At 34.3% G+C, this 25,974-nt stretch overlaps 1 protein-coding gene and 1 long non-coding RNA gene across 2 annotated transcripts; both read left to right on the plus strand.

The window, feature by feature from the left end:
- The first annotated feature begins 4,752 nt into the window (after positions 1-4,752).
- Positions 4,753-11,116, plus strand: LOC147538848 (uncharacterized). Its single transcript, XR_015226332.1, has 4 exons — positions 4,753-6,554; positions 6,664-8,737; positions 10,340-10,465; positions 10,568-11,116. It is a non-coding gene; the product is annotated as an uncharacterized LOC147538848 (long non-coding RNA).
- Positions 11,117-21,116: 10,000 nt separating this feature from the next.
- On the plus strand, positions 21,117-22,497 carry LOC147538849 (uncharacterized). Its single transcript, XM_086643028.1, has 4 exons — positions 21,117-21,641; positions 21,734-21,815; positions 21,878-21,961; positions 22,058-22,497. Exons 1-4 carry the CDS (start codon positions 21,117-21,119, stop codon positions 22,495-22,497), a joined length of 1,131 nt encoding a protein of 376 aa, XP_086499154.1.
- The last annotated feature ends 3,477 nt before the right edge of the window (positions 22,498-25,974 follow it).

The raw sequence follows: 25,974 nt of genomic DNA on the forward strand, positions 1-25,974 counted from the left end.
ATTGAGTCTCTTCCATAAAAAGCGCCAAAAGTGGCTTTAAAATTTCACATCTCGATCTGAGACTATACTTTTAGGTAACCCGTGAAGACGAACAATCTCCCAAAAGAATAAATTCGCAATATTAGAAGCATTGTCAGTTTTCCTGCATGGAATAAAGTGAGCCATCTTGCTAAAACGGTCAACGACTACCATAATTGAATCTCGTCCTTTCTGAGAACGGGGAAGACCAAGAACAAAATCCATCGATAAATCTTCCCAAATAGTACTCGGAGTGGGTAACGGTAAGTAAAGGCCTGAATTTTGTGTTTTGCCTTTACTTGATTGACAAACATAACAACGTTCGACAATTCGGGAAACATCTCTTTTGAGCTTAGGCCAATAAAATCTTTCCGAAACTAACATGAATGTTTTGTCACGTCCTACGTGGCCCTCGTTGTGTAATTCTCGAATAATATGTTCTCGAAGAGAAGAGATAGGAATACATAACTGATTACCACGAAATAAAAACCCGGAAGAGATAAAGAACTCACCTGAAGAACGATTTTGACTGCATGAATCCCAAATTGGACCAAAATCGGGGTCATCTTTATATTGGTCGGGTAATAATTCAAACCCCGGAACGTGAACGGTCATGGTAGTTAACAGACTAGCTTTCCGACTAAAGGCGTCGGCTACTGTGTTAGAAGACCCGGATTTATGCTTGATAACGAAGTTAAAACGTTGAATAAACGAAATCCATCTCATATGCATAGGGTCCGCGGTTCTTTGATCATTAAGTGTTTGTAACGCTTTATGGTCCGTATATAGGACAAACTCTACTCCGAGGAGAAAACGTTGCCAATGACGTAGTGCTCGGTATAGGGCATAAAATTCGGATTCATAGACCGTCCACTTTCGTCTTGCGTCCCCTAATTTTTCACTCATAAATTCAATAGGTCTTTTATGTTGAGACAGTACTGCTCCAATACCTAACCCTGAAGCGTCACATTCCACTTCAAAAAGTTTGGAGAAATCTGGGAATGCCAAGACTGGAGCTGAACATAATCTTTGTTTAATTGTAGAGAAACTCTCATCCTGTTCAGGTCCCCATAAAAATTTACCCTTCTTTAAGCAATCAGTAAGTGGTGCCATAACTGTACTGAAATCCCGAATAAAACGTCTGTAAAAAGAGGCCAAACCATTGAAGCTCCGAACTTCTGACGGTGAGGATGGAACAGGCCACTCAGAAATAGCTCGGACTTTAGCGGGATCAACTTTCATACCGCTCTTACTGATAATGAAACCTAAAAAATAAACTTCAACCAAGAAGAAAAAACTTTTGGGAATATTCATGAAAAGTGAGTTTTGTCTCATAACCTCAAAAACTGCTCTAATATGGTCCAAGTGATCGTTTCTTGATTTGCTAAAGATGAGGATATCATCGAAGTAAACGACCACAAATTTGTTCAAAAAAGGTTTAAGAATTTGATTCATGAAACGCATAAAAGTACTAGGAGCATTAGAGAGGCCAAAAGGCATTACTAACCATTCATAAAGTCCTTCCTTTGTTTTGAAAGCGGTCTTCCATTCATCTCCTTCTCTAATCCTTATTTGGTGATAACCTGATTTTAGATCAATTTTGGAAAAAATTGTAGCCCCAGTGAGGTGATCAAGCATGTCTTCTAAACGAGGGATTGGGAAACCATACTTGATGGTAATTTTGTTGATAGCTCTACTGTCAACACACATACGCCATGTACCGTCTTTCTTTGGAACCAAAAGTGTCGGGACTGCACATGGACTAAGGCTTTCCCGAATAAAGCCTTTAGATAATAAATCTTCTACCTGTTCCTGGAGTAATTTATGTTCCTGAGGGCTCATCTTGTGGTGAGGTAAATTTGGTAAATTAGCTCCCGGTATAAGGTCGATTTGGTGTTGAATATCCCTTAATGGTGGAAGAGAAGGTGGTGTGATGGATGGTATAAGATCATGGAATTCTTCAAGAAGGGGTTTAACGGATGGGTGTGGTGGTCGGTTGGGTGTGGTGGAAGTATCTTTGGTTGCTAGCAAAAAGCCGCGAAGTGGAGCTATCTCGGTGGGTGTAGGCTTCGGTTGTGGTGTGACGGTGGTGGGTTTCGGTTGTTGTTGTAGGTGTGGATCGGTAGATTGAGAGAAAAACCCCTTTGAAGTTTTAATAAAGTTGAGTATTTAGAGTTATTTAATCTTTATTTTTATCGTTCTTATTTAGTTTATTCACCTCTTTTAATTCCGCTGCGTTTCTACATCATGTGGGGATCGGTGATGGTGATCGATCGGTGATCGGTGATGGTGATCGGTTGTGGTGTAGGTGGAGTTCGGTGATGGTGATCGGTGAGGTTTCGGTGTGGTATAGTGGATGGAAGTGGTGTTTCGGTGGTGGTCGTTTGCGGTTGTTGTTGTTGGTGATGACCGGTGATAGTTTTGGTGGCTTGCCGTGGTGGTTCCGTGTTGGAAGTTTGAACCGAGAGATCGGTCTTCTCCGTTAACGGTAGTAGTTTAAGGGTACGGTTTGACCAAGAAAACTCGAATATATTTGCCCGACAATAATATGTGGCGTCGACGTCAAAAATCCATGGTCTTCCGAAAATAAGATGACAATTATCCATATCGACGACGTCACAACAAATTGAATCACGATAATAAGAGCCAATGGAGAACGGGAATGTGCATTGGGTTCTTACCGATAATTCTTTTTGATTAGAAATCCAACCAACTTTGTAAGGATTTGGGTGTTCAGTTGTAGGTAGTTGAAGTGCATTAACGAGTCGTTGAGAAATCATGTTTTCTTCACTACCATTATCGATGATGAAATCACATACCTTTTTATTGATTGTAAGTCATGATTTGAACACCTTATTCCTCTCTGGATGATTTGTTGGAAAAAAAATTTCAGGATTTTGAAGGCTCATGATACCAGCTGATGTAGATTGTTGCGGAAGCGAAATAATTTTAGAATCCATTACTAGAATTAAGAAGAGAGAGAAGAAATAACTAAAGATAAACTAAAATAACTGTAAAGGAAGAAGATGCAATCAAGGGGTTTGTTTATAACTCAATTCAATGTCTTACAAGATAAACTGAACTTCTCTTATATAGAGATTATGCTTTCCTAATTAGACTCAAAGTGGGAAACAAGATAACTACTAATATTACTTTCCTTGATTGCTAATATTCCTAAACATAGAAACCCTAAATAATAAAATAGGAAACTTATAATAATATAACTTCTAGGCCGGTGGGCCTATAGTTGGGCTAGCCGTGAAGCCCATAGGAGGATGGCCGCCATCAGTAATACATCAGCAATTCAATACCATTTGATGTGTGTGTCTATATGAGTTATGAATATGTGATATAGTTCTCTTATTGTTTGTAGCATCTTTATATATGTTATCACGAATGTGTTTAGCGGAAATCTTTGTCCACATCAACTACCATTATGCAATTTACTCAGAATCTGAGATTCTTATACCTTTATACATTATCATGTTAAAAAAGAGATCAAATTTTTTGGTGATATGGTACAATTTCTTTCGTGATGATATTCTGGTATTTTGTCCCAATTGATGGCGTCCTATAATTCCTTTGAAATTGCTACCCGTACTTGCTGAAGTACATTGATTCTCTTTCAGTCTTCCTCATTTAAACTGTTATTTTTAATTTGCGTTTTCAGGGAAAACTCCTACTGATGTGGTTGGTGTTCATTATGTTGCCCAGTTGTGTTACGTGGGTATAAGAAGAATGAGATGCTTGGAGCACTGGGGGTTGTCATATACACATTACTAAGTGGGGTCCGTCTTTTTTTTGGGATGGTGAGAATGTGGTCCTTCAGTTCATCGGCTTCAATATGCTTCACACAAATCTGACTATAAGTCGCTCCAATCATTTGGGTAGGGTATTAGGGAGTATTTGAACAAGTTTCAAGATGAGAAGATTATCCGTAACTTTATTTTGTGGTAACTTTTAGTGTAGTTTTCTTTTGACAAAATAGGTGTTGCTATCTGTAACTTTAATGGTACCTATAAATATTAATTCCAATGTAACTTTTTCATGGAATGGATACGTTATTATGTTTGACGAACTGAGTGGTGTAAAATTCCCCAAACAAAAATCTGATATGTAAATGCATCTTTATGGACCTCATTTTGATCATACTCGAGACATCAACAACTCTGACCCACTCAATCAAGTTCTGTTTACACACACTCAAACAACATTAAGATTTATATCCTTATATAGTTCCCACTTGACATGTTTCTTGAGGCTCTTTTGTAGGTGAAACCAATTGATAATGCTACATTGAAGGATAACTAGGATACATATAATGATATATTGAAGGATGATTAACCTTTGTAGGCAAAACCAAAAAGAAATTAAGTAAAACTAGAGTAAAATGGGTTGGGTGCTTAAGTAGTTAATAAGTTTGGCCGTGCCGGAGGTACGGGCTATACCCTAGTATATAATAAAACGCAAAGTTTTTTGCTGACTGGGACAAGTCGATAGACGAATCCGGTCGTTCGTTATGTTTTTCATTAAGTTCTGATCGCTAGATCTATCACCTACCTTAAAAAATCATAATTTTCTCACCCATTCAATGAGATAATGTTAGAAAACCCAATTACAAATCTAACCACCCACTATTTTATCATTTAATCGTAGCCATCAGATTTTAAATCATTCATTGTGTAGTAAATAATGTCCATTAAAACAGAATGTAATGATACACCCACGCACTTTATTTTCATAAAAACGCTTAATTTTACGAGAAACTCTTCATTTCATGTCTTAGATTTTACTCTTCCCTATCTTCAATAAAGAATTAAAAACGGTAGATTTCAATAGGGAATCCCTCTTTTGATGATCAATTACTCCCTTTAGAGAGTTACAAGGATGCAAATCCCTTCTTCTCATATGATTCCTCAAATCAACAGGAAATTCTTCCTCTCTCTTAAGTTTCATCTTCCATCATCAGTCCTCAGTTCCATCTTCAGCTCATTTTCTTCTTTCTAGATTTGAGGTTTACTTAATTGCATATTTGTATTTATATGTTTATTGCTCATTGGTTTTGTTCTTCCAGTTCCATTTCTCCAATTCTCATGGATTTCTTCAAGTAAGTTTCACTTTCTTTCATTTTCTTCTTTATGGGTTTATTGCATTGTTATGAGTTTAGTTAATTGCTCATTTGGTATTTACTTAATTGCTATGGATGTAATGAATTTCTCATTATCTTCTTTGTTCAAGTAAGCTTTTTCAATTTGGTATTCAATGTAATGAATTTCTCATTTACTGGATTGCTCATTTGTCATTGGAAAGAAAAATCATATATGCTTACTCCATGTTTGATGAAATGTTTCTAGATTTGAGGTATGGGTGTACTTAATTGTATATTTGTATTTATATGTTTATTGCTCATTTGGTTTTGTTCTTCTAGTTCCATTTCTCCAATTTCTCCTGGATTTCTTCAAGTAAGTTTCACTTTCATTTTCTTCTTTATTGGTTTATTGCTGCTATGAGTTTAATTAATTGCTCATTTGGTATTTACTTAATTGCTATGGGTGTAATGAATTTCTCATTATCTTCTTTGTTCAAGTAAGCTTTTTCAATTTGGTATTCAATGTAATGAATTTCTCATTGACTGGATTGTTCATTTGTCATTGGGAAAAAAAATCATATATGCTTCCTCCATGTTTGATGAAATGTTTCATCCACTTGCTTCCTCTATGTTTGATGAAATGCTTCTAGATTTGAGGTATGTGTTTACTTAATTGTGATGATGTCAAAAATTGACCTTCCGTTATATCAGCATGAAAAAGAGAGTTGAAGCATGACAGCTTCCGTTATGTAAGATTATTCTGTTACATTGAGTGTTGTTCAGCCTAGCGTTCCTGCTTCCAGCTCTGCTTCCTGCTCTGCTTCTCTTTGTTCCAGCTCCTGGTTCTTGTTCCTCGCTCCTTGCTCCAACTCCTTGCTCATTGCTCCTGTTCGTCTGTTCCCGAGGGGAAAAACCTGCAAAGGGTTCGAAAACTGCTCTAACGCTCAAGCCAAGGCAGGATGCTATTTGCAGTAAAAGAGTGAATATTGATTGATCCTTTTGGGGGGCGAGTTATGAGAACTCTGAGTTTGTTGTGATCTTTTTGGGTAAAAAAATCGTGTCCTGTGAATGACGATGTGGGGGGCGTTTTATAGGCGATGTTAGGCCGACTCTAAAAGATAAGTTTTCTCCTTTAGATACGTGGAGTCCAAGATGGCTTAAACACTTCGATATGTATAGCCGACTGAGATCTTTCTAAAAGTTTCAGGATTAAGGCGGTAGGTCGCTTGACGCTGTTTTCTCCCCAGTTCTAGGCGTAAGACACTGGTCGAACCTGTGTGGACGCCCCTCACTCCTTTGAGGACCCCAGGCCCGATTTGTCAATGCCAAAGGCGTCTTGCAAGGCTGGTTTCTTCTGGTCGACCTCTCAGTTAGGGGAACATTCGGTGGGCCATCAGGAGCTCAGCGGTCCTGCTGCCTTAAGTCGGCTTGACCTTGTTGACTTCAGGTCTGATCTTGACTCTTCAGACGTTAGTTAACGTCTGGACATTTTATGCATCATCAAATTGCATATTTGTATTTATATGTTGATTGCTCATTTGGTTTTGTTCTTCCAGTTCCATTTCTCCAATTTCTCCTGGATTTCTTCAAGTACGTTTCACTTTCATTTCCTTCTTTATGGGTTTATTGCATTGCTATGAGTTTAGTTAATTGCTCATTTGGTATTTACTTAATTGCTATGGGTGTAATGAATTTCTCACTATCTTCTTTGTTCGAGTAAGCTTTTCCAATTTGGTATTCAATGTAATGAATTTCTCATTTACCAGATTGCTCATTTGTTATTGGAAAATAATCATATATGCTTCCTCCATGTTTGATGAAATGTTTCATCCAATTGCTTCATCCATGTTTGATGAAATGTTTCTAGATTTGAGGTATGGGTTTACTTAATTGCATATTTCTATTTATATGTTTATTGTTCATCTGGCTTTGTTCTTCCAGTTCCATTTCTCCTGGACTTCTTCAAGTAAGTTTCACTTTCATTTTCTTCTTTATTGGTTTATTGCTGCTATGAGTTTAATTAATTGCTTATTTGTTATTTACTTAATTGCTATGAGAGTAATGAATTTCTCATTATCTTCTTTGTTTAAGTAAGCTTTTTCAATTTGGTATTCAATGTAGTGAATTTCTCATTTACTGGATTGCTCATTTGTTATTGGAAAAAAAATTCCACTTGCTTCCTCCATGTTTGATGAAATGTTTCTAGATTTGAGGTATGGGTTTACTTAATTGCATATTTGTATTTATATGTTTATTGCTCATCTAGTTTTGTTCGTCCAGTTCCATTCTCCTGGATTTCTTCAAGTAAGTTTCACTTTCATTTTCTTCTTTATGGGTTTATTGCATTGCTATGAGTTTAGTTAATTGCTTATTTGGTAGTTACTTAATTGCTATGAGAGTAATGAATTTCTCATTATCTTCTTTGTTTAAGTAAGCCTTTTCAATTTGGTATTCAATGTAGTGAATTTCTCATTTACTGGATTGCTCATTTGTTATTGGAAAAAAAATCATATATGCTTCCTCCATGTTTGATGAAATGTTTCATCCACTTGCTTCCTCCATGTTTGATGAAATGTTTCTAGATTTGAGGTATGGGTTTACTTAATTGCATATTTGTATTTATATGTTTATTGCTCATCTGGTTTTGTTCTTCCAGTTCCATTTCTCCTGGATTTCTTCAAGTAAGTTTCACTTTCATTTTCTTCTTTATGGGTTTATTGCATTGCTATGAGTTTAGTTAATTGCTTATTTGGTATTTACTTAATTGCTACGAGAGTAATGAATTTCTCATTATCTTCTTTGTTCAAGTAAGCTTTTTCAATTTGGTATCCAATGTAATGAATTTCTCGTTTATTGGATTGGTCATTTATCATTGGGAAAAAAAAATCATATATGCTTCCTACATGTTTGATGAAATGTTTCATCCACTTGCTTCCTCCTTGTTTGATAAAAAGTTTCTAGATTTGAGGTATGGGTTTACTTAATTGCATATTTGTATTATATGTTTATTGCTCATTTGGTTTTGTTCTTCCAATTCCATATCTCCAATTTGTCCTGGATTTCTTCAAGTAAGTTTCACTTTCATTTTCTTCTTTATGGGTTTATTGCATTGCTATGAGTTTAGTTAATTGCTCATTTGGTATTTACTTAATTGCTATGGGTGTAATGAATTTCTCATTATCTTCTTTGTTCAAGTAAGCTTTTTCAATTTGGTATTCAATGTAATGAATTTCTCAGTTACTGGATTGCTCATTTGTCATTGGAAAAAAAATCATATATGCTTCGTCCATATTTGATGAAATGTTTCATCCACTTGCTATAACCCACTTGAGTTGGTATAGGTTAGTTTTTCATTTGTTTGCTCAATTGCATTCACATTGCGTGTATATCTAACTAGAATTATTGGTCTACATATAGCCCTAACCTTAGGATTAGATTAATATGTATACGAAGTAACTCTACTCTTCTTTTCAGTCTTTTCCCTTCTTGCGTTTTTTCATCATAATATCTTTATCATTCTTTCTATGATTCCATCTCCGTCTGACACTTTTTTTTCATATTGAGTTTCAAATTGCGAGAGTGGAGCGGCGAAAAATCTATGATATAGTCAATCTATTGGAAAGCATCGAGGTAAATAATCTTATCTCTTATATATTGTATATCATATAGTTATGTTCTCTTCAATATCTTGATGAGAAAGGCAAAAATGAGTATTCTTATACAATTAATAAACTTTTTCTGAAAGTTTTACATGATCTAAATTTTATTTCTTATGGTTGCTTAGATCCTTTCAAGTCATCAAAAAAGTATTAGTACATATTTAGCTATTATTCAGGAAGAAGCCTTAAAAATTAACACTTAGAATGTGTGCAGAGCTAGAAAAAATACTTAAACATTGGTTTTTATGTATGATTCTTTGCTTCAGGTTTTCATTGTGGTGAGAGATTAACTGAGAAAGACGAGGCATAAGTAGATTTTATTGTCCCTATGCTAAAATTGGAAATCTTCCTACTTTCCTTCTTCTCTAATTGACAAATTCACATCTATGCATGTTTAATATTAAGTGGTGGGTCTAGCAGAGAAGGCATCTTTATGTTGATACTAAATCATGAAAAATCATAGCCTTTAGATACATCTTCATCTTAACTACTCATGTGTCCCCTCATTAAGATATATTGGTATTCTATTCCTTAATCCCATCCAATTCCTTCGGCCACTGATATTCCTCTCCCCCCCCCCTCCCCCCCACCCAAAAAAAATATATCAATATTTCGTTTTTTTATGTTTGCGTTATCAGTCTATAATTAGAATAACGAAACATATAAACTAAATCAAGTTCAGGTACCCTAATAGACAAAAAATTTGAACTATTTTATTGGGTAATCAGAAGAACAAAACGTTGTTTTGAATCTTGACAGTAAGCAAAGAAAACTACAGTTACTTCAACACAACTATACCAATGGAGAATCAAAGTTAGGCTTGATAGATAATGTCCATTCTTTTCCATAAATGGCTATGGAGGTAACTGCAAGAAGTGTTAGAAGATGATCATAAGTATATATCAACTACTCATGGTAATTGATATATATTGAGCTTCATTAATCAACTACTCATGGTAATTGCCAAGATCAAACACCAGCACCTGCCACTTCTTTCTCACCTTTATTGGCTTATTCTACTTATTCTATTTCCTTGGTTAGTTTGTTGTGGTAGCTTCATATTATGATGATGCATTTTCATGTCTCTTTGATTTGGTGAAGATAATTTTTGTTTTCTTTCAACCCTAAAATGTATCTCATTAAAAAAAAACCCTAAAATGTTAGTTTGGCAAGTCTAATTCAAGGTCTAGGTGATGATGCATTTTCATGTCTCTTTGATTTGGTGAAGATAATTTTTGTTTTCTTTCAACCCTAAAATGTATCTCATTAAAAAAAACCCTAAAATGTTAGTTTGGCAAGTCTAATTCAAGGTCTAGGTAAATTTATTTGAAAGAATGTAATGGACCTTATTTTGTGTATTATTCTGCTTGGATTTCATTGGCCAAATATTTTTGTCGGTAGTCTTCGTCTCTTCAGATATACATTCAAAACTTTTTGTCTAAAACTACAAAGATCAAGGAAAATCTAACCTAACAACTAAGAAATGTGTAGAATTGTAACTTTTGAAATTATTCCAAATACAAAATTATGTTGAAGCTTCTCTGATGTTTATAATTTGATTTTGTCCTGCAAGTCAAAGACATAATGCTTTGATTAATGGTTTTGATACCATTTATAAAGAGTACCTTGTGAGCATTTTGTGTTGCTGCTTTTCTCTCGATAGTGAAACTTCAATGAAAGATCCCGATGCTATATACAAGTAAGAATACTATCACTAACAATTTCATTGTCGATTTGGAGGAATATATTCATATCAGTTTAAAATTGTGTTCATATGATGTTTTTGCTTCTTCTGGCTTAGGTGGTGGTGATGCAGAACTATGATAGAATTGCACAAATAGATCATAGTTGACACTTAGCAATTGAATAAGGAAATTATTATATCAGTGAAGTAAGATAACTGAACCTACCAGTTGTTATGGAGAAGTTGTTCAAGACTCAAGGAAACAATTGAAGAGAAATACTTGAAAAAACGAAGGCCTGAGACTTAAGACTCTGAATCGAAAGACTAATGAGTTTCTTCGCTCTTACTCAAGAACAAAGTCATAGGATGGAAAATAGTAGTTAGGGTGTGGGTATAGACCTGTCAAAATTGGTCATGGAATCATGCAATATTTGTCCAGAGAGCGACTAATGTCCCACAAGTTCAATCTTTTTGGCCATGGAATAATATTAGCTCTGGCTGGTGTAGTCTTATCAACTAATGTACCGGAAGTTCAATCCTTTTGGATATTAATGGTAATTTCCTATCCTTATCTGCAATGTTAGGTACGAAGATCTCATAATCATCTTTTCTGTTTTATTAATATTATTCAATGGATGATGAAGATCATAAAAAACTGTTATTTCAAGTGTCCTAAAAATTACATTTTATGTTTGAAACTTTGTTTTTATCGTGTCGTAAGCACGGGCTATACCTAGTCATATAAGAAACGAACTTTGTGAGTGCAGTGCCCCCTCTTTAGGGCCTATGCGGGACGGTATGAAAAAGCCCAACCAATGGGGACTGGGCCCAGCCCCTCTATAGAAGCTAGCAAACCCAATGTGATGGTGTTGGACTCCCAATTTTGAGAGTCTCTGAATTTTTCAATTCTAATGTCGGACTCCTAAATCAGGGGCTTCCGAATCACGAGCTTCCGATCTAATGTCTCAATTTTAAACTATTGACTCAAAATATTACAATTAAAATTCATTAAAATTAATATATAATTAGAACAACCAATAAAACTTAAAAAATATATTAAACTATATGACCTTTTTTTTTTCAACTAAAATAGATTAAAGAACGTAAGAGTTATTACAATACTTCTGTCTAATAATATTGGGAATAACCTCCCAATTACTAATACACTTATTCTTCCTTGCCCATTTGGCTAGAATGTTTGCGAGCTCGTTGCTTTTTCGTGGAGCGTGAGTGAGGATCGTTCCTTGGAATTGCGAGAGCAGATGCGTGATCTTCTGGACATGAGCTTTGGTTTTCCAGTGAATGTAATGCTTGGAGTTTAGATGATTGATAATAGTTTGATTATTGCTTTCTATATGGAGGTAGTTTAGATTGTGAGTGATCGCCATTTGATTCCTTCAGCTATAGCTATAAATTCACCTTCTTCCGCTCATCTAGGATTGATGATCTTGGTATGTGCTTACAAGAAAGTTGCCCTATCGTTATGAAAGATGGTACTAATCCCTGCTGGTTCGTACATCTGTATTAAGTTTGGCTTAGGGGTTAATAGGAGGTTGCCAAGGGATCTGTAATTTGTTGGACTACTTTTTAATATTGAGATGATTCATTTTAGTAAAAGCTAAAATGTGATGTATAACGTGAGTAGGAGTAGTAGTTGTCTGTTGAAAAGTACAAATGCATCTAGCTTTCCAAATGTGCCACCAAATAACGGCTTGCTTAGCCATTTATTGCCAAATTCCCCTTTAAATATTCTTGCACTAACTTTTTATAAAGAGCAAGTTGTATGCGAGCCATGTTCTGCATTATTTGTTCATCAACTTTATCTTAATTGCATCCGATGAACTTACTTTGCCCGACTCATGCTTATTTTTCCTGCGGGCCCTTCATGGTTCGGGCAAACACCTTCGTGTCACGGGCTTTTGGATGTTTTCCTAGTTACATCGACTTGCCCAATTGATTGGGTGAGCTACACTAGTGTATATTGCTTTCACCTAGAACTCTGCCAGGAAGTTTCGTACCTCATTGTTGTCAAATTGCGTTTCGCGGTTCATCATTACAATTTTAAGAACTCTAGATCGGTAGAGTCTTTTGCCTTTGTCTTTGTTAGTGTTATTGCTTCCACCGGTTTTGTGAAATAGTCTACCCCTCACACCAGGATTACGCTCGCTCCTGGACTTTGGGATGCGCCCCACTAGGTCGAGCCCCCACTGGCAAAAGAACACATAGTGGCAAAAAGACACATACTGGCAATCGACACCTATGCATTGAGATATTGTCTAGGAATGTCCGAATGTACTTAGAAAGACTCAGAGTATTTTGGATGTCTTATCTCTAACACTGTTTACCCAGAATCACATGCACAAATATAACTTGGACTAGCTTAAATTAGAAAGATATATCTTCTGGCTTTTGCGCTAGCTAGAATTTACTTGAGCATTGAAGATGAGAACTCCTTTCTAGACTAGGTAGATAGCTTGGAAATTATTCTCTTTTCTATCTTCAACTTTACATAGCCAGAGACTGAAAACTGATGAGAATTCTTACACATATTTATGTTATAATGAGGTCCTTTTATAGAGACTTCTAAAGTCAGCGTCCTATTAAATAGAATTCCTAAAAGAACCATAAAACAGAACGGCTTAGAATCTCGTTGGGATTACTTAATTGTGACTGGCTAGAAGTCCCATTACCATGGGACTAGTCCGCCCGTTCCATGCTTTTGGTCGGCCTCAACATGGCCCTCCCTTTTGCTGCCTTTGTCAGGCGCTTAGGTGGGCTCTTTTGGATACTTTTAGGCAAATCTAATTCGCGCCCTTTCATCCTTTCCCTCTAGTCAGATCTTCTGATTGAGTCAACACTCTTTTGTGTAACCAGTTGTAGGCTCTGGTCGTTGTTAGCCACGAATCATCCGAGTGACCCTCAGATCGTAGTTGGTTTCTAGCTAAACATTACGATCCCTAAAATGATAGGACTTGATGATCTTCATCATTTGTATTGTCCGACAAATTGAGCACATTTGCCATCTTGGTGTAAGGACATTTCCTTCAAGTTCCTTTACTTGAGACACACAAGAAAATTGACTTAATCTCCACCGGAGGTTACCAAGAACCACAATCAAAGACCTTGATTTCCTTATTATGATGGTGATACTTTGTCTTTGAGATCAGAAAATCTTCGGACGGACTAGATGACTTTCAGTTATGGACAATTAAGTTCTTCTCAATCTTTCTGCTAGAGTAGCTAAAAAGATATATCGAAAATTTTCCCCAGCATTCTAATTTAATCTAAGCCTTTTATAATGGTTAAATCAGAGTCCACGTCTAATTAGGATTCCAGTCAGCCAGAGTCCCATGAAGATGGGTCTCTCGACTCGGCTTCGAAGGGTCACATCCCATCGGACTCCCCACCTTGGGCGACCTTGGCATGGATTGGGCTCTATGCTGATCCATATGAGTTAAATTAGGCCAGACTCTTTTCCAACCCCTTGTGCATCTTTTAACCACTGCTTTACTGGGCCTCAAGTCATGCACTTTTGCCCTACTAGTTGATTCTTCCGGCCAAGCTCAATGTTCTTAGTGTGTAACCGGTTGCGTGGTACAGTCGTCGTTAGCCATTGATAAACCGAGTCAACCATATATCAATGTTGGTTTCTAGCTAGCTAAACACTATGATCCCTAAAGTGACCAAACTTAAAGATTTTTATTATTTCTAACTAAAGGATCACATTGTCAGCTTGATTGAACGTCATCTCCTTTAGTGTTTTGTTAATCGTGATTTTATCGAATTGCCTAATCAAAGCTCTTACTTTTTCCAAGTATTTTATGAGGTTAACTACTCTAGCCTTATACTCTCCCAAAACTTGATTCACGACAAGTTGGGAATCACTTAGATTTAGACCTTTGTTACTTCCTTTCGTAGGGCCAACTAGAGCCCTCATATCAAAGTTTCGTACTTGGCTTTTGAAGGATATATTTGTTCGGTCTGAAGGAGATGTCATTCTGAAGGAGTGTCCTTCGACCAAGGTAACAATGCGATCAATTTGTCAACTAGGATAATGATGAACTAATCATGAAGATCATCCAGTCCGGTCCAATTAGGGGTCGTAATGCTTTGCTAGAAGCCGCTTACGATCGTCGGATTACTTCGGTAATTCGCAGCTAAAATAGATCGGATCCTACCAAGGGTTACACATAAGAGGGGTAGCTTAATCAGAGAGATTTGACTAGTGGGAGCTGGCTAAAGATGATTGGATCCAACTAAATAGGCCAAAAAGGGTTCGAATAGAGATTCAGAACAAAGATAGAATGAACCAGGCTTAAAAGAGAAGCCCGGTTGAAGGCTCATGTTGGCCGGCCATGTTATGGCCGACCAACATAAGTGGGTTTTTTCTTCCAATCCCTCGAGGAACCTGTATTATTAATAATAATTTTTGGGTTCTTAGTCCAAAACTCTACACTTAAACACACATTTAGCCCAGTCTAATATTAATATAGGATTTTAAGCTAAAATAATAATTATAATGGATATTTAGTCCAAATTTACTCATCTCTATAGAAAAAACAGATCTCTATCATTTCTATATTTATCTGTAAACATAAGCTTGAGATGACTTTCTTATTGAAGTGCTTTCAATATTTTCTAAAATAATTTGTGGCTTGAGATGACTTTCCTTGTAGCTGTATCAAACCTTTGGTCCTCATAAGTTTGATCCATCAATTAAGATTTCATGTTATATCTATCTCAATCTTTATCCCACTCTCAGTAAACATAAGCTGTCATATGTTTATCAAAGTTGTTTGACATGGTTTATAGTGTTATGCTCAGTAGTGTGCATTTGAACTTTCTTATTGAAGTGCTTCCAATGTTTTCTAAAAAAAATTGTGGCTTGAGATGACTTTCCTTATAGCTGTATCAAAACTTTGATCCTCAAAACCAAATCAATCTCCGGAAACTCCTTCCTGTAGTTTATTACACACAACTGCATGATAGTGCATTAGCATTACAACGTCATAAAGACCTTGCATGAGTTCTGGGCACCTAAGGATAAATTCATAATTTTGGAGCTAATTGATGTTATGTAGCATTTGTTTTAGCGTTTTTCTTCAATGATTACAAACTATATATCTTATACAGTTTACGGAAAATATGAAATTAATAAATCGCAACATGTTCGATAGAAATCCCGAGAGAGCTTACATAGTTCTGAATACTTTCTTCTTTCATAGTTTTGAGTTTATTGTTTCTAAGTTTTGACTATAGAAAAATTTCCAGGTAAAAAGAGTTGGTCGGTAGAAAAAAAAGTTTTGAATACCTTCATAGTTGAATTTTTTCTAAAGTTAACACTTAGAAACAACTAACAATCACCTACCTCTGGCTAAAATTGACTTTGGCTATATCTTTAGATGTTTATGTGGTGGCTAAAGTTTGGTATGACTCTTATATGCTGAAGTTGGATTATTTGAACTTTTCTGCCAAAATTTATCCATTGATCATAAGAGTTAAATTAGTATTCTCAACAAAAAAAAAAGAGTTAAATTAGTATTACGTTTGGATAAGGAGATTTTTGTTTTCATCTATTTACCCTAAAATTATATAAGTGATTACCACGTTGTCTTAGTCTCATGGTTTACTATGCTATTGTGTACAGAGGGATCAAGAAAGGATTGTCACATGAAAGTGGGGATGAAGTCATCAGAAGACGATCATGCGAGAGAATTGCTCAATAAACCCTTCAATTCAACACGTGAGATAGGTACAATTAAATATATATAAAAATATATCTATAAAGGTGAAGATCATACAACTCTGGTGATCGAAGCGGCAGACGAGATTAAACAATAATTCAACTGTATTACTTTTTTTTTTGTAATAAAGTCCTTTACTATAAATATCTATTTATAAGGAAATGATATTTTCATCTTCAATAAAATTATTTCGATTCTAATTACTGACCATGTATTGGGAATAAAAATTGGTATGTTTTCTATGGGATCAGAGTTTTTTATGCGGAGGACAATCGTCCTAGGTTACACGTCACTAATGTACTGTCTTAAACATGTAATTGCTTTATCCATGTCCCATTTCAGATTTTCATGAAAGCGTAACCTTAGTTTAAGTCATATCAAACCTTATATGATTGATGATTTCATTAACACGAAGCACGATAGTTTAGAAATGAATAAATACAACATACGAATACAAATGGGATGTCTTACACCTAGTGATGTTATAAAGGTCGGGCGGGGGCTAGCCAACCCGGGTTGAAAGTTCCCGGGTCGGGCCTCAATCCGGGTTGGTAATACAAGGGCCCAGCCCGGGTTTGACCGGTCCGCCCCGCGGGCTTCAAAAAACGGGTCAGGCCGGGCCTTATGGAATTTTTTTTTTTTGAGGAACACCACTTTTTTATTTGAAAACACTTTTTCTTTTCATAAAGCCTATAAGTTGTGTATTACTTTTTTTTTTCCTTAGTTTTTTTTATCTAGATTAGTTTGTCTTTTAGTCGTTTCAAATTAACTGGTGTCACTTTTAGTGGTCACTCTTTTGTCTTTTAGTGTAATTCTTTCAGTTTCTTTATTTTTTGGCAAGACAACTAAATTAATTGGAAACATAAATGAAAGACATTCAAATGGTAGAAATAAAATTATTTTTTATTTAATTAAAATAAAATGAAATAAAAAAATTACAAAACAAAAGGTAGATAATTGGATCACTATAGATTAAGCACATCCCAACTAGGTTGGCACCAACTTAACCTATCAATCATTTCCAATTATCTTTACAATAGAAAAATAAAATTAAAACACAACATGATAAATAAGTAACTAATCTTCAATAATTACTTCATCTTCCACTTGTAGATCTTCAAATTCTGTTTGAAGTTCCTCTATGTAAGTGGTTTGTCTAGTTGCAAAATCATCCCAATCTTTCACGCATATAATTGCTTCAAAAATATCGTCATTTAACCGGTTCCTTCTATCGGTCAAAACTCGTGAACATGCACTAAAAGTCGACTCCGATGCAACGGTTGATGCGGGAGGACAAAGTAAATCACGTGCCATAATTTGCATAAGTGGGTAGTAGATTCCATTTTGTCTCCACCATTGTAGAACATCGAAGTTATCATCATTTATGCTTGTGTCTTTGTCTAAAACACCTTGTAAATACATTTTAAGTTCAAAACAGTCACTACAACCTTGATCACCTTGATTATTTCTTTTACTTAGTACCAATCTTTGCCATGGATGATTTTCACTAGACGAAGCAATATTTTGACTACTTTGAATCCTTTGAGTACCATATATCCGTTCATATTGTTCATATAAATCTTTTAATAAACCATACACATATTCGTCAATTGAAAATTTTGGGCGGTTACCAAGGTTATCATAAATATTAAATAATATAAGAGAGGTATTTTCTTCCTTTAATCTAGGATCCATGCATGAAGCTAAAATGAATAAGTTAGGAATTTCTTGCCAATATTTTTTGAATTTTAGCTCCATTTTACTAATTACTTTATCATAAATTTAGTAATGCCTACAACTAACAAAGCTTCGGTCATATCATATAGCTCTCTTAATACTAGATTTGTGGTAGGATAATAAATACCGGATAATATTGTGGTAGATTTATAAAAAAAACCTTTAGAATATTTAAAAATAAATCACATTTTTTAAAATAAAAAATATTCAAACCAAATTGATTTTCAAATCCAACAAAGTCCATAATTACATTTCCAACGAGTGGGTTCATCCGCCATAAATTTTTTGGGTTTTCGACCCCTAGTTTTATGCATTTCCGAGTAATTTTGTCATCTACTATTTGAACTATCAATGAAAGTAAGAGCATCGGAAATTTTTTCAATAAAATTAAGATTCTCATCTTTTGAAATTGTTTTAATAGCATCTTTAACAACTAAATTAATGATATGACATACGCATCTAACATGAGTTATTTTTTTACCGTAAAATTCATTAAAATGTAGAGTTTGAAGTAAAGACATGATGGCACTTGTATTAGCGGACGCATTATCAAAAGTAATACTAATACATTTTTCCATAACACCATATTCTCTAAGTATGCTAGATATGTATTGATATATTTGATTATCATCATGAGGATAACTACATAACCGAAGACCAATAATACGTTTACATAAAATCCATGTCTCAGAGTTAATATAATGTGCGGTTACAACTAGAAAACCGAGTTTGTTGCAACCACTCCATATATCCAAAGTAAAAGAAATTCCTCCTTTCACATTTACGATATAAGGGTTGAACGGAATTCTTAATCCAACGTTCTAATTTTGGATCTTCGGCATATCTTAAAGGTTGTTCACCACTTGCAATATATAAAGCTAAATCTTCCCTCATTTTTTTACTATTATATGTAAATAATGGTTGGCTATTATTTTCACTTCCAACTATGGTTGTCTGAGTTGGAGCACTCCCTTCATGCTTATGTTTACAAGTTTGTAAATGTCGTTTTAAAGTAGACGATTCTTTCGAAGGGTCTCCGACATAATCTCTTTTGCAAAACATACAAACCACCCTCATACTTTTAACCTCTTTGACCGTTCTTTCTTCCATCGTAAAATAATTCCATACATCGGATTTCAATTTTCTTTTAGATTGTTGGGTTCCGAGGGTATTAGTCTCTACAGTTGGTTCTTCACCGGACATTTGGATATTATCATGTCCGGAGGGACTACCAAAATCATAGTTATCCATAACTAAAATAAAAATGAGAGGGTAGGAGAAAAGAAATTATATGTAAAAAACTCAAATAGGTTGATAAGGAAGTAAATTACTTACTTGATACACTTAATTGAAGTCTTGAATAATTGATTACGAAAGTAATTAATTGAAGTCTTCAATAATTGATCACTTGACTCTTGAATAATAGTCCTCTTTAATTACTAAACCAATACTTGAAAATTTTGATATCTTGAATATTTATAGTTTTAAAGAATGAGAGGTAAAATAATAAAGATGAAAATTTTTAGAGCTTGAAGATGAAGTTAAGAGAAGTAGAGAAGATGACCCCCCCCAACAACTAGAAAACGGCTGTAGGGGGGTAATAATGGTAAAAACCCCAACTAGTCGTTTTTGTACTTGGTTAAAAAAAAAGGAATTTTTTTTTTGAAATCTGACCGTTGAGACGGGCCGGGGATAACTCGGCCCGGTTTTGGCCCAGCCCGGGAACATCAACAGACCCGGGCTTACCTGGCCCGGTATCCGTACTGGCTGGGCCTGTACAGAACAGGCCGGTCCCGGGCCCAACCCGGGCAGGCCTGGCCTTTATAACAACACTACTTACACCTTTGGACTTGTGCCAAATAATGTATCAAACAAATTTAGCCGTGACGGAGGCACGGGCTATACCTAGTTACATTTTATTTCATAACCGCAAGAATTACGATACACTTACATAATACAACATTGTGATTGTAAAACTACGAAAATGTATAATTCTTATATAGAAAATATTAGATAATCAAAGATACACTAAAACTACATATTTTTAGTAAATGAGATTTTTAAAATAGTTACATTTTTTTCATAAGCGCAAGAATCACGGTACACTTATTGAATTCAATATACTGATTGTAAAACTATAGATAATCTATAGTTACTTATATAAATTAAATAAACAAGATATAATAAAACTACATATTCTTAATAAAAATATAAAAATATTTATATCAATAAAACAATAAAATATTTATTTAATAAAGATATATTAAAAATATTTCTTTTAATAAATATTTATAAGAAAATAAATGATGTTAAAATGGATAGACAAATAATACAAAATTGATAGTGGAACAATCACACGTGGCCTTACTAGGCTTTAAAGACAACTTTAAAGACTTTTATTTATAAAGAAGTATAAAACTTTAACTCTTAGGGTCTGTTTGATACGTGTGAAAATAAGGTGGGAAAATCGTTTTCGTACGAAAATATCATTTTCCACTGTTTGGTTGGGACAAAAACAGTGAGAAAATTGATTTCGTAAGAAAAGAAAGTGGGAAAATAAGCCAAAAACTTTTACCACTCAAAAGGTGGGAAAACCCCTTTCTCACCTACTTTTAAGAAACACGCTCTCTCTCCTCCACTAACATCCATCTTCAACATAAATCTCTCGTCTATCTTTCGCCCCCCTCTCTGATTCTCTCTTTCTCGTCTCTCTCCTATTTTCCCTCATTTAGATTACCAACTACTAAACCATAGGTTTAGCAAAAGAGATGCTCCCTAGATTCTGTGATTGATCAAGAAGAAGATGGGCTTGACCTAGATTTTGTGATTGGTTTAGCAAAAGAGATGCTCTCTTTCTCGTCTCTCTCCAATTCCTATCTATATGATTGATGTAGTGTGTGTGTGTGAGATAGTCAAGAGTTTTGTAGTATAGAGAGGGGTCGATCACTAGAAGATAGCCCAACACCACATATATATTTCACCAATTATATTACAATTGATTGTTGATTACTGATTCTAAATCTTGAATGTGCTTTTATTTGACTTTTATTTATTAAGATATGACTAGAACTTTCAATTGTAAATCATGAACTTGTTTGTTGGGTTTGACCTTTTCATAATCAACATATGGTTCAATCTTTGGGGAGTTCTTAGTTGTCTTTCCACCAATTACAAGGTTCATAAACATGAATGAAGAAAACATTACAATAGATGGTGTAGTTAGCATTGTGGATGGCGAAGAAGAAGAAGAAATTCTTTATATTGTATGTATGGTTGCTTGTACAATTGGAATGGTAATGGAATTCAAACACCCACAAATTATAAGGGATCCGACAAATTTGAATAAACTTCGAGAGCAATTTTTGAGTCGGTTATATAAAGAGAGTGATCGAGTTTGTCATGAAAACCTTCGGATGAATAGGACTTCATTCCGCATATTTTGTAATAATCTAAGATTGAAGGGCTTGTGTGACGGAAAGTTCGTAACTGTGAAAGAACAAGTTGCAATCTTCCTCTTCATTATCGGCCATGACGTCAAGAATCGAAATGCAAACTTAAATTTTCTTCGTTCAGGAGAGACAGTAAGACGCTACTTTAATGTTGTGCTGAGAGCAGTATTGAAGATGCAGAAAGATTTATTGAAACCCCCTGATAGCAGATCATCTCCTAATGAGAGTACACGCCCCAAAACTTGGCATCACTACTTTAAGGTAATCATGGATGGTGACTATTTTATAATTTTGTTTCATGTAAAGAATTATTCCTCATTTAGTTTCCTATATGTTGTGTAATTTATTTGTAGGATATTGTGGGGGCTATTGATGGTACATATATACATGCAACTGTGCCAACTAGTGATCAACCGAGGTTTCGTAATCGTAAAGGTGATATACGACAAAATGTGCTTGTACATGTTCTTTCAATATGAGGATTATGTATGTTTTAGCTGGATGGGAAGGATCAGCTCATAATGGTAGGGTATTGAAGTCCGCATTAAGAAGTCCAATTGACCCATTGACCGTCCCGACTGGTTAGCTTTAAAAATTAAAATCCGTGTCTACATATTTGTTGCGTGACATTAATTAAATTGTTTCAACTACAACACTAACTTATTACTTATTCATAGGGAAATACTACTTAGGTGATGCAGGCTTTCCAAATGCTCCTGGTTTTATGACTCCGTGTCATCTCAACGAGCATCGTGGTCGGCTTCCTGCCAATGCTAAAGAGTTATTCAATTATCGACATTCTTCATTAAGAAATGTGATAGAAAAGTGTTTTGGGTTACTAAAAAAAAGATTTGCTTGCCTACGAACATTTACATTTTACGCCTTCAAAGCACAAGTTTATATGGTAATAGCTTGCTGCATCATTCACAACCACATAATGAATGTTGATCCGTTGGATATGTGTGACGAAGATCCTGATCCACTTGAAAATACTGAGTTTGAACTTATACCTGAAGAACAAAGTGCCATACTTGTACCAACACCAGAGTGGTCTTCAAAAAGAGATCAATTAGCATCAAATATGTGGGAGGAGTACCGTCGGCGACGTCAGTCATAGATGTTCTCTACTACATTTGTGTTGCTTATTTGTATTTCCTTAAAAAAATGTTGATGCAAATGACGTGAGTATTAACATTACATTTGTGTTGTCTTCAAATGGTATTGGAAATTTCTTGAGTCAGGGATTGAAATGAATTGTGTTTGAAACGAATTGACTTCCTAGTTAATTAGAATTTGAATCGAATTTGAGGTCGTGATTTTTGATGTTCTTAGTCATGGGAATATAAATTTTAGTGAGAGAAAATCTAAGATGATCAATCTGGTATTGGTAGCTTCTAAAGGCATGACTTTATTGCAATTGGCACCTCAATTAAGTGTTAGAAATGGGTGCTCACAGTAATATCTTCGGGTGCTTTTAGATGTTTCCATTACATTTTCACATGGGGTACCAAACACCAAAAAAACGATTTTCTGTAAGAAAAGCTTGCTTTTCTTTCCCATCAGAAAAGCCTTGTTTTCTTTCCCATCGGAAAAAAAATGATTTTCACACCAATCAAACGGATCCTTAATCAATTACCACACAAAAGAAAAAATATTTACTTATTTTTAAACTACTCAATGTTAGCAGAAAATATAAAGTTAAATATTTCTATATTTATAATAAAAAATAAATTCGTTTATAAAAATGTCGAGAGATAGGTAGGATAACCCAAGAACAGAGAAGTTTTGTAAATTCGTAGATATACTTAAGACCCTTTTATAGAGTCGTGGAAGAAAAAAAAAAACATTTGAAAAATTACGCTTAAGCAATGCAATGCATCTAATTAAATTTTCCGGAACTTAAAATTGTATCACTTAAAACTATTTGTGATGCTAAAATAAGGCCAAGTTGAAGTCCCTGAATGTTGTTAAAAAGATGAATGTGTGTCACCTCATGCTAATGATCGAAATGTATAAGAGTGTTGAGGACTGACAGATCCGTATTTCACCGTAAAAATACTACTTCAATCATATCAAATTGTATCAAACAAGACTAAAAAACTAATAGTGGAATAATCGATAGTTATTTATACGAAAACAAATTAAATAAACAAAGATATAACAAAAGTAATAAAATATTATATTAATAAAGACGATACAAAATATTTATTTAATAAAGATATATCAAAAATATAACTCTAATAATGTTTTATTTATTATATTGATGTCATATCATTTAACTAGTGATTTATAATTTTTTAAATTTTCGTACGTAAAACACTACTTTAATACTATCAAATTGGAAAAAACAAGAATACAAAATTAATAGTAAAATAAAAATAGTTAAAAGATATTAAAAATGTTACATGAACAAAGGTATTAAAACTATTTATTTTATAAATATACTAGCAATAACCTGTGACTACAACATATTCGTGGAACGCTTACCTGTTTGAATGTAATATATATGTAATAGTAGGCTACGAAAAAAAATATAAAGATATGACAATACATTATAGATTTAACATTAACAACCAAGATATAAAAAATATAATGGTTCATAAAATAAACATCTATAAATAATATAAACTTTCGTTTTGATTTTGAAAGAATTTCGATGTTTTGCAATTTATGTTTACAATGTTTAGAAAATTTAAGTAGAAATATCATCATCATAGATACCATTAAACAAATGTATTAGTTTTCACAAAGAAAAAATGTAACTTGTAATAAGATATTGACGAAAAAATTCGTGAGTCTTCTACTAAAGTTCAACTACTAACATTATAGATCATTTTAGAATATTTTTTAGAGTTCAAAAATATTGATCGTGTTTTGTACACCTTTTCAGTTCCACCACGTCAAGATGAAAAAATCAGTTAAATATTCTTATTTACTAAATTGATGAAGAAGTGATCGACTTACGTGGAGAAAGATTTAATGAGAGAGGAGATGAGGTGAGATGAATTTTGTCTAATAAGCATGGTAGACATTTATTATGTCCTAGTCAAAGTAGAAAATTCATCTTCGTATAAACAAGTAAAGAAATGTAGTAGTTTTCACACAAAAAAAGATGTAGTTTGTAATAAGATATTGACGCAAATTCGAAAATCTTCTACTAAAACTCAACTGACGAGTATAAATCATTTTAGAATTTTTGTAGAGCTCAGAAATATGGACCGTGCTCTATACGCCTTTCAATTCCACCAAGTGAATATGATAAGATCAATTAAATAATTTACTAAATTGATGGTGAAGTGATTGGTTTATGTGAAAGAGACATTTAATGAGAGAGCAAGATGAGATGAATTTTATCATAATAAGCATGAAAGACATTTATTTTGTCCTAGTCCATTTTGTCCCAGTCAACAAACCCAGTTTTGTTTTGTTATATAGACTAGACATGACCCGTGCCTTTGGCACGGGCTATTTTATAAAGCATTGTATGCGTCATAAGGTCCCCTTTTGCACAGGCTATTTTATAAAGCTGCTATGTCAGATGTTTATCTAAGAAGTCTCCTGACCATTACCAACACTTTTTCACACCAAAAGATAAGCTCTAAATTGAATTGCAGATCTCTTTTGCATGGTTACATGTTTTTTTTTGTCGATGTTTTTTTTTTTGTCAACAACAAAAGAAAACATGTAACCATGCAAAAGGAGATCTGCAATTCAATTTAGAGCTCATCTTTTGGTGTGAAAAAGTGTTGGTAATGGTCAGGAGACTTCTTAGTTATTGTTGTCAAATATACACATTCTCCTTTTTAAGAAAAAAAGAAAGAAATGATAAAGATCAAAAGTGCATCCAATTAATTAATGTCACATTATGAAACAAAGCAATACTCCTTGGTGAAATGAGTACATTAGTTCAAAATACTTTACGGGGGATGTGTTTTAAGTCCAAAATCGCATGATCAATGAGTCTAGAGACCAAAGATAATCTGAAATAGAAAATAAATCCACTCAAAGTAAATTACATGTCTATCCTCTCATTCTCTTTTACTGCCTAACCTATCCTAAGTTAAAAAAAAATAACCTAAAATAATATATATCATAATATTTAGAGATTCATTAAATGATTTCCTCAAAAACAAACTTTCCTTCCGGAAAAATAGTTGCCTTTACCGTTTAGTAGAATACTTTCTTTTATATTTCTATTAGAATTGGGTAAAAGCAAACCGAAGAGAGAGAGAGAGCATCGCCACTTTCTAATATATGAACTAGGTTTTGATTTCATTTATCATCGATGCCCAAATTAAACCGAGTGAAAAAGGTGAAAGCATCGAGTGGGAGAGAGAGAGAATCGATTGATGGTTTCAATCATCATCTACAGTAGTGAAGAGTAAGAAAAAACAAACGTTAAAATAAAATGTTAAAAATGTTGTTAGACTCGATAAGATTCTACCAGCATAAAATTTTATTACAATCAACCTATTGTAACAAATTCATATCAGATGGTAACAGAATCAAGAAAATGCTAGTAAAATACTGAAAATGTAACAAAAACAATTTCACATAATATATTTTAATTACTAAAAAGTATTTGTTAACCTAT

The sequence above is a fragment of the Eschscholzia californica genome, unplaced genomic scaffold, assembly GCF_041429995.1.
Source record: "Eschscholzia californica isolate CP2 unplaced genomic scaffold, dmEscCali1.0.p SCAF_5, whole genome shotgun sequence".
Classification (NCBI taxonomy): domain Eukaryota; kingdom Viridiplantae; phylum Streptophyta; class Magnoliopsida; order Ranunculales; family Papaveraceae; genus Eschscholzia; species Eschscholzia californica.